Here is a 12,703-nt window from a genome sequence, read left to right as displayed (position 1 = left end):
TGCTGTCCTAATTTATAGCCTGTCCTTCATTATCATAGGACCCAAATCCTGCAACTCTCTACCCAACAGCAGAGGGAGTACCTTCACCAAGACTGCAGTAGTTGAAAGCAGTAGCTCATCACCATCCTCTCAAGAAGAGTTAGGGAATTGCCTTGCCAATGACACTCAGATCCCAAAAATCAATATTTTTATAAAAACATTAGACTACATTTGCATCAGTACCATGCATATCTTGATAGTCCTACTCTTGAAAATTAAAACAGATCAATGAATAGTGCTGGAATATTTAAGGTGCTGAAAGCTGAAAAAGCAAGATTTTGTAAATTGAACTAATGAAATGCTGTGATAAATTAACTCCAATACCTTATGCTTAACTACATTTTCAAAAGGGTAGAATGTAGATTGGAGGAGGTAATGATTAAAACTTAGCTTTCTGCACTTGAACATTATTTTCCTAGAAGCAGCACAGGACAGAGAGTAGCAATAAATTCCCAGGATAAACAGTATGGATTACAAAAGAGGAGAATCTTGGATTTTCATGAAAGGAGGTATGCAAGATCATTACAGATAAAATAGCACATTTCTTTCAGTTACAGGAAGAAGAGTTCTGGATCATTGATCCAGAAACACAAGCTCAACCTTCCAGTCACCAAGATGGGATTCAAGTTCAAATGATTAAATCAGTCTGCAATTTAATAAAGTTAATCTCAGTAAAAGTAAACATTAAGTACTGTATCTTTATAAACATTCAACAGGTTCACCCATGTTGTTCAGGAAGTTCTGCCAAGTTACCTGATCTGGCCTGTACATGAACCCAGATCCACCCACTGGGCTGACTCTTAACTGAATCCTCAGTTCAGGGACAACATTGACATTGTTAGCAATACTCCCATGAAATAATAAGAAAAAAATAATGGGACAGCAGTTCAGCTGGAGAGTACAGGTTCAAACTTGGACATGAACACTAACCATAATCTTACTGCATACATTATGATTATTCGGAGATCTGCATGCTGCTGATGGAGAAACTCTGTACATGACTATGGGTTCAAACTAGATGTTTTTTTTACAAGAAAACTCTTTGCACAAAGAATGACTAACAATTACAATAACCTACCAACTGTAGCATTGTAGCCCTATACCCTGGAGTCAGCCAAGAATGAACTGGAATAGGAGGTTGGGGTTTGTGGGTTATTGGAATCCAATTGACTTTCTTATCAACAAGGCACGTTTTCAGTTTGTTACCAATTGAGCTTGATAGTATTTCACAAAGACCCTTAAGTTTTGTTTTTAAATATCAGGCCAGTTTAACATGGATTTTTCCCAAAAGTGCATTAAACTGATCAAATCTTGTTTTTGGACACTTCTGTCCTGCTCCATGGGAGTGCAACACTCACAGTTCTCTCATGGAGGCCTCCCCTTGCAAACCACACCAGACCCACAACTTACTTTTTCCCCCCATGTGTGCTCTGCCATTGGAGGATACGCCTTGCAGTTAATCTATGTAAAAGAAATTACTTTGCTAATGACAACTTGGGCTTTGACACTACAGAATTTTGCATCTCTGGGTCTTGAGAGAATAGAAATATTTAGTGGATCAATTTACCCTGCCAAATGCTTATAAATTTTAAGTGTTTTCTTTCTGGTCTCTGCCTGCTTGCACTGATCATTCACCTGGAAGTTATAGTAGCTTTTGATTTGATGCAAATCTATATCCAGGTTCTCAAAGACCTTTGTTTCAATATGCTTGCCATTGGTAATTTTCCTAAATACAGTTCATCTGAGCAATTTACTGAACTATACAGTGACCATTTTCCTGTTCAGTATATTCGTTAATCACCAACACTGGTATCTTCTTTTTGCCCCCTACCCCACACCTATTCTTCACCACAAATTGACCAAGTATGAGGGTGGCAAATGTAAATTTGGAGAGTGATTAGCATAACTTTTCTGAAGAGTTTATCATTATGGATATAGGTGAGGAAGCAGATGTTGTCTATCTATGTTAGCATTTGGCAAGGTTCTACAAAACATTTTTTTTTTGTACAGAAGTTAAAGTGCATGGAATTGAGTGTAACTTTGTGACATGGATTGGAAAATGGTTTGGCGATGGGAAGGAAATCCTTTTTCAAGCAGGAAGCAGTATTTCCTCAAAACAAATTTGGACCTGAAAGAATAACATTACCCACCTTTGCACCTGGCACAGCTCATCTGGATTTCTCTTTGCTGTAATACTAGAAGTATGCAGGGGCTAAGGATTTTTAAAGTTACTGAAGTTCTAGCAAGGATCAGAAACACTAATTGAAATGAATTCCTGGTCTCTGCATTTAGTTTCAGACAGGATACAAATTGAAATAATTTAATATAAGAAAGCCATAAGCTTCATGTGTATTGCATTTAGGTTTTGGAGTGATCTCATCCTGGTGTTACCAAATTCCTTCGTCCTACTTGGATAACACATTCCATCTGCCCTTTGTACCAGGCTTTATGCTACCCACAGTATGCCAGACATCTACACCCTTGCCCACCCTCTTTTTCATTGTGGCCATGGAGGCAGATTTTCTGTTGGGAGGCTAGGTAAGCCCAGGGCAGTACAGGTGGTCCACTTCACTGATACAACAGCTTTGTAGCTGGTAAGAGCCTGCTTATAAGCTGCCAAATCTGACACTTAAGTTGAATTAAAACAGAAAATACTGGAAATACGCAGTGGACCACATGGCATTTGTGAAGGGAGAAACAGCATTTCAGGTCAATGACGTGTTACTTGCAACTATACTTGTAGATTTCAATTGAATGCTTGCAAATGACTGACATTATCAAATGTTCAATATGTTGACCTACCTTTTTTTAAAAAAAACATTGTCTTAACTTTCAAAACAATTTAAATTCACAATGCATGTACACAGCAGGTACCCCAAAGGACTCTGAGCTGAAGTCTGTAGTTCTTCCTGCACAAAAATTGCCAGGGCAGCAGTGGTGTAGCGGTTAGCGTGACACTATTACAGCTCCAGCGACCCGGCTTCAATTCCAGCCACTGTCTGCAAGGAGTTTGTACGTTCTCCCCCCATGTCTGCATGGGTTTCCTCCAGGTGCTCTGGTTTCCTCCCACATTCCAAAGACATACAAGTTAGGAAGTTGTGGGCATGTTATGTTGGCGCCAGAAGCGTGGTGACACTTGCGGGCTGCCCCCAGAACACACTGTGCAAAAAGATGCATTTCACTGTGTTTCTCGATGTACATGTGACTAATAAAGATATCTTATCTTGAATGGCATTAATCTAGGCAGAGGGTTTTCACATATTATTAAACTCAGCCCAGACAGGAAATTCAGAATAGAATTATGATTAACTTTTGTTTTCCATTCTAGATCAATTACTGGTCAACAGCAAGTTGATTGAGATTTGATGGGTTTAGGTCTTTATAATTGAGCACCAACCTGCAGCACATTTTCAGGTCCTGAGTCAACATCTCAAGACCTGTCAAGGCAAGTCCTTTAAAGTTATACTGAAGCAGACCCTACAAGTGTGAACTGCAACAAGTGCCCCTTGGAAAGAAAACATAAACTGCATCTTGTAAAGCACTACACACTGGTGGCAACTGGATTCAATTAGCATATCTGGGGGGAGCAGGGTGAGGGTGGGGTGGGGGGGGGGGTGGGAAACAGTGGTAAAGAATTTGCAGGAGTAAAAGTTTGAAACTTGCACAATCCAAGCGTTGTCTCCCAATTTTTGTAGAAATTCAAATTGTACAGTGCAAAGTACACTTTTACCATTGAGCTTCCAGACCCTAATATTTGTGTAATGACTAATGCAGCATCCAGAAAAGATACAAGTGCTGCCTCTTCACAACATTACTGGAACATGCAATCATTGAAGCTCAGCACCAGAAGATGACAGTTACTAAGATTAAAAATGGTATACCAAAGGAAGCCTTTTAAAGGAAACAAAATTTACAAAAGATCTGCACTGACATATTAGTAACTTGCAAACAAGCGGATGCAGCAGAGTGATAAAATAATGAAAAGCTTGACCAGAGTTTTGAAGATTATAATTTATTAGGTCTTGCTGAAATTGAATGTATCATGTGGAAAGGATGTGAGAAAAACATTGTCTTTCCTGGGGAAAGGAGTGTAGTACTTAGAAAACAAAACCATCTCTAAGCCAGCATCCAAAATAAAAGAACAAATAAATGCAACTACTGGCTAAACATAGTAGGCAAATATACTTGAGATTCAGATAATGAATGAAGATATTGGATCTGTAAATTATAAATGGAAGAAACTTCTCTCAAATACCATCAGTATCTTCCCCATTGTGGGTTGATTATTGGGAACTGAGAGACTGCTGTGTGCTCTTACAGAGACATGGTTCCCACCTGCTTCACCAGACTGTACCATATAACCCAAGGGCTTCTCAATTCAGCAGATGGACCATTCAGCATCATCAGGCAAAGTAAGAGGTGGAGGGTTCCACTTTCTAATCAACTCCTCGTAGTGCCTGGATGTGACAGTCCTGATGAGATCCTACTCAGACCTAGAATATCTAACTGTGCAGTGCCACCCCAACTACCTGCCACAGGAATTCACTTTGGCTATCCTGATGGCAGTCAACAGCCCACTCCAGGTGGACTTGAAGCCTGCACTCAATGAACTATGGTCCGTAATCAACAACCTTGAAACGGTACATCCCAAGGCCCTGTTCACCATTGCCAGTGACCTCAACCAGGCCAACTTCAAAAGTGTACTACCAAAATAACATCAGCACTTCACCTGTCCCACCCACCAGGTGTCTAAAACACCCTCGACCACTGCCACACAACCATTAAAGATGCCTACCAATCCATCCCCTGGCTGTACTTTGGGAAAATTAGACATTCACACTGTGTTCCTTCTCCCTGTTTACAAACAGAAACACAAGGATCCAATACGTGCTGCTCTAAGAAAATAGCTGAGCTTCTATGCAACTGCTTCAAGTCTGTAGACTGATCTATATTCAAGGACTCAGCAGCCAGTCTAAATGAGTACGTCGTCATCATCATCATCATCATCATAGACTTCATCAGCCATTAGAGGACTGAGGTCAATCTGGGTGTTCCCCAAATGGAAACCATGGATGAATTGAGAAATCCACTCCCTACTGCAGTCCAGGTCTGTATCTGACCGACACAGGAAATAGAGGTATGACCTACATAAAGCTATCAAGGATACTAAGAGACAATACTAGACCAGCTGTCAGTTGTGGCAAGGCTTGCATGCTATAACAGACTACAAAACAAAGCTGGGTAGTATTGCTGACAACAACACATCACTCCCTGATTAGCTCAATGCATTCTATGGTCAAGAAAGCACATCAGTGCCTCTACTTCCTCATTTTGAACAGAAGGGCAATGAAATGACACTACTCACCCCAGCAGCCTTTGACGCACCTGTGCCCCCAGTCACCGTTGCAGACGTCAGATCAGCCTACTTGAGAGTGAACCCATAGAAAGCACCTGGCCTGAATGGTGTCCCTAGCCATGCCCTCAGATCCTGCGTAGATCAGCTGGCGGGAGTACCTACAGACATTTTTAACCTCTCCCTTCTCCAAAGAGAGGTTCCCACCTGCTTTAAGAAGCTGTCATCCCAGTGCCAAAGATAAACAAGGCAATGTGCCTTAATGACTACCACCCAGAGGCTCCAACATCCAGCATCATGAAGCGCTTCAAGAGGCTGGTCAACTCCATCCTCCCAGATAACCTTGACCCACTGCAATTCACCTACTGCCAAAACAGGTCCATGGCAGATGCCATTTTCCTGGCCCTACACTCATCTCTGGAGCATCTGAATAACAGAGACACTTATGCCAATTCCTATTTATTAGCTATCACCGCACCTTCAATAGCTCTGCCTCCAAGATAACACAATAGATCTCTAGAATGGCAAAAGTGTATTGAACAGCTCCTAACTTGCTTACAAATGTCTTTCTGCATTAGCAGTTGTTAAATGTTGAAGAACTCTGGACTAAAGTGGTGCATTTGGCAATCTGGGGCAGTCCCTCTTCTAATACCCCGGATATTTTCAAAAGAAACAAGGGACTCAAAATAACTTTTTCTAGTGTCTAGAATAGATACAAAGATGATTGTAACAGGAAAGACTGCAGAGTTTTGAAAATAGAATTTGAGGGTTAAGTAAAATTGGATTTCAGAATATCAAGTCAAAAAACAGAAAAGTGTTTGAGTCAAACCAAAGCCTTTGTGATGTGATTTTTGTTTCTTCTCCTGGAACCAAATCTGAAAATGATTTCAAAAGGGAGAAAAATAACACAAACTGTGGTAAGTCACATTATGCAGGGCAAAAATCAATAGTGGGTATCCTCCAACTTCCAATTAGCTGTACAACACGGAGCAGAACACACAAAGATTAAACTTTCCAAAAAGAATGCAGTGCAGACAATTAACATAAGAAAGTAAACACAAGCACTACGAGTGCATTTGTAAATGTTCTATTTAAATTATACAAATGATAGCTATAGTATAAAATTTAGATAAAACAAAATACAGTAGTAAATACTCTGGTAAAATTTACAACTGAGATTTTACAGAAAACACCTTGTACCACAAAGCTTCCAAAAAATATTTCATTGCTATGAAAACTCAAGTTTAGTGCACTTAAATTACTCTTGCTTCTGTGACAGCATTTACAATATGCACAAAGCACAAAATATAAACTTATATAGATTATGAACTAAATTGCAGGCAGAATATTTCCAAATATAAATACTGAAGTAGAGTTCGGGTAATAATCTACCTATACAAGAAAATCAAACTGCTGCGTCATTTCACAATTATGCAAAACATGTTAGTACTGACATTGCAATAAATAAGACAAATTTGCAAAGGTAGGTGGGAAATGTTTGGGTCTGAAAATATTTGGGTTAACATCAGTGCAAATTGCATGTACCAATAGAGCAATTAATTATAGCTCAAGACTCTAAAAATGTATAATTGCCAACAATTAGGAGTTAAATCATAATTTTGGCTTGTTGGATTGTTTTATGTATTTAAATCTATTATGCATAGGAAAGCAAAAATTTCTAGTGCAAAATAATAATGGAAAGGAAATTAAGTAAAGCATATGGAATACAAATATTAAGCCACAAAGAAACCATCATGATTTTGCAGCAGTGGGTAAATTTCTCTTTCAATACCCCATGTATTTTTGTAAGAATTATTTTTAAATAGTCTTCAATTTTTTTTTCTGGTTACACATTAAGCAGCTAAAGTGATATGCTGGTTTCCACATGCTATCAACCTTGTTACTGATGCAATGTTAACATTTTTCCAAGGAAAATGTTTCAAGAATGCACATATGGTTAGAAAAATGAGTTCTGGCAACTACAACTACACTCAGAATGTTCACCTCATCTTCAATTGCAGTCTGACAAGCTGTTTGTTGCCAGCATTTCTGTTTCTATTATACCAAATCGATTTGAGTCTTATAAAGCTGCAACCCAAAAACTACCAAATTATTTCTTTTTTGTCCACAGTATCCCTTTACATGGAAACATGCCCATTAGGGAGTCTATAGAGAACTTGATACTCAGCTGTCCATTTTAAATTTATCGAAACGAGTTGTCGATTTTGGACAGAGTTTTCCTTATCCGAGTGCAGTGAGTCTTGCAGATGGATTTTGATACCAGCATTCCTTCATCACCTTTGCGAGAGATGTTAACGTCTGTTGAGAAAAATGTCAAAGGATCATTATTAAAACATTTTCCATTAGTACTCAGTCTTCTTAAAATTCATGTCCTTCTTCAGGGCATTCTAAAGCCAGGGAAAAGTAATTTCCCCATAACCATTTTCTCACACTCCAAACATTAAAAAGATCAAACTAATTTTGCAGGTTAGAGTAATTTTGAGCTTTTGCATGATAAAGTATAAAAACCACTTGAATGAAAAAAAGTTTTAAGTTTAGTTCATCAAACATTGTCAGTCACAATTCTGAGCCAAATTTTGAGAAGGGAAAATAAAAGTTGGTATTAATAAACATACCAATTTATGACTTTCCTGAAATAAGATAATCAAATTATTTGTCACAGGAAATGACACAACAACTATGACCTAGGTTTGAAATGCTGACATGAATGGCACTTCAATGGCTAACACGGTGGGGGGGTGGGGAGAGACATTAGGTGATTGGAAGATGATACAATGGGGATGTCAGGGGTAAGTTCTTTCTTTTACACAGAGAGTAGTGGGTGCGTGGAACACACTGCCAGCAGAGGTTGTGGGGGCAGACATACAAGGGGAGGGCTATGTGAGAGGGAAGGGTTAGATAGATCTCAGAGCAAGATAAAAGGTCAGCACAACATTGACGGCTGAAGGGCCTGTACTGTGCTGTAATGTTCTATGTTCTAAAACCTGCAAATTTAGGATTAGTTTCACTCCAATTCCATCAATGATGCAGGAAATAACCCTAAAACCTAACTTTGTTACTCTCAGAAGACAATTTATTGCATGAAGAGGGAGAAAAGACAATCAAGAGCAACTCAAGTAATAGATTATGATTCATATTTTCAGGTTTAGTTACCTAATGTACAGTTGCCACACTGCAGAAGTTGCATATTTACCCCCCAGATACATGTTCTACAATATCCTAGAAATGTAATCTGCTCAGAGAAAACTGTTTTTTCTTTAAACGCATCAATTTCCTACTGAGAGCTCCAATTTAGTTTTCAAAAACAAATCAAAAAATATCAGTGAGCAAAATCCAAATTCAGTTAAATACAAAGTGAGAAGTAAAAACCCAACTATGAAATTCCTGTCTGTGGAAACTGTGTTCTCTGTCAATAACTGGGAAGAACTTGGTCATCAGGTGCAATATGCTCAATATGCCTGTACTTAGTGCAGGCGTGGCCTGTTCCCCGCTCATCTGCCTTGGTAATCACCTGGGACATCTTACAGTTTACTTGGTGGTCCATGATGGAAAGAGTCTGACGGGTCACAATGCAGGTCCCCAGAGAATGAGGGCAAAAGTGTACCCAACGTTGCCCTCATCCTGATGACCACCTTCACATGCGGCTGTATCAAACAGTGTGTGGACCCAAAGTACATGGGCACCAAGTGTCACTACATGATAAGGTTCTCTGTGTCCCTGGTGTTGCGGAAGATAGGCCTGGCCCAGTTACTGCACAACATCCAAGAGAGCTGGATGGTGCCGTACTACCCGTCCTTTGTGAAAAAGTACTTCCAGTAAACACCTTTGACCACAAGTCCATCAGGCAGTGGTCAGCGTGGAATGTCCTGCAGATATTGCAGGACAGGGACACTGTAGATATGATGAGGTGGTTCCCTGAGCACACAGTCTAAACCATTTGGCAGAATGCCTCATTGCCAGATCTCACCAACAAGCTTGGTTGGTGGTGGTGGTGGTTTGGTGGGGGGGCGGGGGGGGGGGGGGGGGGGGGGGGGGGGGGGGGGGGTTGGTGTTTGGAAAGAGGCCTCCCTAGCAGAGCCTTCCTCTACAATGTATGCTGCCCTTGGGATAGCTGCAGTGGGGGAAAAGACAGTCACCCACCTCTTTGCAGACTGTGGATTTGCAAAGAGGGTGTGGAAATGGGTGCAAGGGTCCGTGTCCCAGTTCCTCCCCAGCAGCTGAGTAACAGAGGACTCTGATCTACGGGCTGTTCCCAGGGACACACACCGAGACAGACATCAAGTGCTGCTAGAAGGTCATCAACTCTGTGAAGGACGCTCTTTGGTCTGCCCAAAACTTGTTGGTCTTCCATCACAGTGAGATGTAAGGGAAAGCTGCAACTGGCACAGTCCAGGCTCCAAGAGTACATGTTGAGAGATGCACTTAAGCTTGGTGCAGCTGATGCCAAGTTTCTGTGAGAAAGGACCACAGTCTAGGCTCCTTCCGCTACCACACATGGAAGGGCAGAGATAGGCGGGGAAGCCCCCCAAACAATGAAAAGGGCATATCAGCCTAGGGGGCCCACACGAGTGGCACAGTGCTGTGTTTGTTTTTCTTTAAAAAAAAGTTTACACTACTGGATGTATCGACCATGAATGTAGAAGTTTTTTTTTTGTGCTTTTTTTTTATTATGAATAAAGTTCATTATTGAAATAAATAACTGGTACTATCTGGGAGCAACTGGTTTGTTCAGAATCCCAGAAGGAAAAGCCTTTAAAGAGCTGTCACATGATCTCATCCACCTTTCCAGGATTTTTGAAAACTTAAAACATGTGGAGAATCAGAGCAACAGCCAGGTGAAAAAAGAACAATAACCTGCAAGTTGTCAATGATCCCTCCAAATGCAATTGGTATGAATCCTTTCTGGTGTTAAATAAGCATTTAGCTAAGCAATTTAAGGGACACAATTAGCTGAAGCACTCGACTTTAAGGGTGTCGTCAACTCAACATGAAGCAGTGATCTTCCTACAGTGCGTACTTCAAAAACAAGGAAGTGGTAACCTCACTCGTGCTAGCAGCCTTGCCCAAATAGCACCTGGAATGAATCGCACTACTACAAAGAAAAAAGCAGTTCCATCAATTGCCATTTTGGAACTGAACCCACACCTAAGAAATGCACATCTCAAAACTGAGTTTTTTACCCTAGATATTAAATTTTCAATTTGTGTAAAACTAATCATTAGATTATCAATACTTACTGGGTCTGAAAACCACCTGTTAGGTATATTTGGCCTTTGCTGATCCACACAAATCACCTTTTTCATATCATCAAAACCAGGATCATTAGGAACAAGATCATAAAATGGAGGCTTATAATCTTCGACAATTCCTAAACAAAAATAAAAATTGTAAGAACATGTCAGAAATAAGTTCTTGTGGTGCAAGTTAATACTAACATAATTAACTGGCATAGTATTTAAACAAGATATTAAAGATACATTTTAACATAAAAAACCTATTCAAGACATGCAACAGTAAAATAAAATTGGCAAATTGTTTTTTTTAAATTGTCACCTGTACCGAAACTTCATTTTGCATGCCATCCATACAGATCATTTCATCACATCAGTGCATTGATGCCGTACAAGGGAAAAGCAATAACAGAATGCAGATTATTGTGTTACAATTACAGAGAAAGTGCAGTGTAGGTGGACAACAAGGAGCAAGGCTATGCCGAGGTAGATTGTGAGGTCAAGAGTCCATCTTCTCGTACAAGAGGTCCATTCGATAGTCTTATAACAGTGGGATAGAAGCTGTCCTTGAGCCTGGTGGTAGGTCCTTTCAGGCTTTTTTATCTTTTGCCTGAATGGAGGTGGGAGTAGAGAGAGAATGCCTGGGGTGGGAGGGGTCTTTGATTGCGCTGGCTGCTTTACTGAGGCAGCGAGAGGTGTAGTCCATGGAGGGGAGAGTGGTTTCCGTGAAGTGTTGAGCTGTGTCCGCAACTCTCTGCAGCTTCTTGCAATCTCAGGCAGAGCAGTTGCCATACCAAGCCGTGATGCATCCAGATAGGATGCTTCCTATGGTGGGGGTCAAAGGGGACATGCCAAATTTCTTTAGCCTCTTAAGGAAGTAGAGGTGCTAGAGTGCTTTCTTGGCCATGGAGTCTGCAATAGATCCTAGATTAATAAAGTAAGTTTGAATCACTTTTCCTTTCCACCATGCTTTTGACTGCCCACAGGACCCTTTTCAAGAACTACAAAGCTAACCTAAAGATTGAAAACTAATATAATAAATAATTTCCTTCAGCACCACCAGGTCAAAATATCGTAATGCTCTACAGTACTGCGGGAGTACGTGAACTGCTGCAGGTCAGAGGTGATTTACCTGTCACCTTGTCAACAAATAGGACTAATGGTAATTGCCAGATGTGCCAGCGTTGTAATTCAATAATAGATAGCCTTAAGCCTCAATGCTTAGAAAACACTATTTCAAAATCAAAAACTATCTTTTAAAATTGCATTGGCTAGAAAAGCCAATTTTGACAGAGACATAATAATCCCCAGGATATATTAACCAAGAAACTAAATGCCATGCTAAACATTAAGTGAAACTTTAAACCAAACAACAACTTCAAGATATCACCTATACATCTGAATCAAGTGCAAAAAAAAGATTAAAAACACAAAAAGCTTTTGGAAAGCAGAAAAACAACCTGCAAAGCCGAAAGACAACCTGCAAAGCCATCAAGGATATACTGAACAGCAGGGAGCTGAATATTCTACATCTGTCGCTTTCACATAGCCCTGGCAAAGCTATCAACTTTCAGCCCAAGGCTTGTTTAGCATCAACTAGAAAGCATTACGTAAATGAAGCACAAGAAAACAACAGATTTTATTACAAATCTGCAACTTGGGATCTTTAAAAATTGAAGCAAAACTCTTATATTTGAGGAAAGGTTATTAATAAAGCAGCCAAGGATGGCTGACAAAGGAACTCCAGCATTCAAAGTCCTCTCGACTGGCCTACCTCAATGACAACCACCTATAGTAATTGGTAGTTGGGAGGGAAAGCAAATGGAAAATTACTACCTTGAATCTGGACCCTGTCACACCAGATGAAATGAGTAATAAATTCATCTTCTGATTACTGCTAACCTCTCTTCCACAGCTTGGAAGGGCAGCAATGCAGAATGTAGTCCGGCCGAGAGGAGAGAATTCCACATGAATCCTTGGGAGTGACTCTGTGCCATCACGATAAACTAAGCTGGCTGAATCCTGACAAACAAATGCCAGGCAAGGCATCTGTGGAGGC

At 40.3% G+C, this 12,703-nt stretch overlaps 1 protein-coding gene across 1 annotated transcript in view; it reads right to left on the bottom strand.

Annotated features, from left to right (window-relative positions):
- Nucleotides 1–4,162: 4,162 nt before the first annotated feature.
- Nucleotides 4,163–12,703, bottom strand: part of LOC127570181 (activin receptor type-1-like) — a 39,957-nt gene continuing 31,416 nt past the window's right edge. The window contains 3 exon segments of the mRNA XM_052015447.1: nucleotides 4,163–7,642; nucleotides 7,645–7,711; nucleotides 10,651–10,781. Of these exon segments, the coding sequence (XP_051871407.1) occupies nucleotides 7,596–7,642; nucleotides 7,645–7,711; nucleotides 10,651–10,781 (245 nt within the window). The 3' untranslated portion in view covers nucleotides 4,163–7,595.

Source organism: Pristis pectinata, chromosome 1 (assembly GCF_009764475.1).
Source record: "Pristis pectinata isolate sPriPec2 chromosome 1, sPriPec2.1.pri, whole genome shotgun sequence".
Lineage (NCBI taxonomy): Eukaryota > Metazoa > Chordata > Chondrichthyes > Rhinopristiformes > Pristidae > Pristis > Pristis pectinata.
The sequence above is the reverse complement of the archived record's forward strand: the minus strand, read 5'-3'. Positions and strand labels throughout refer to the sequence as shown.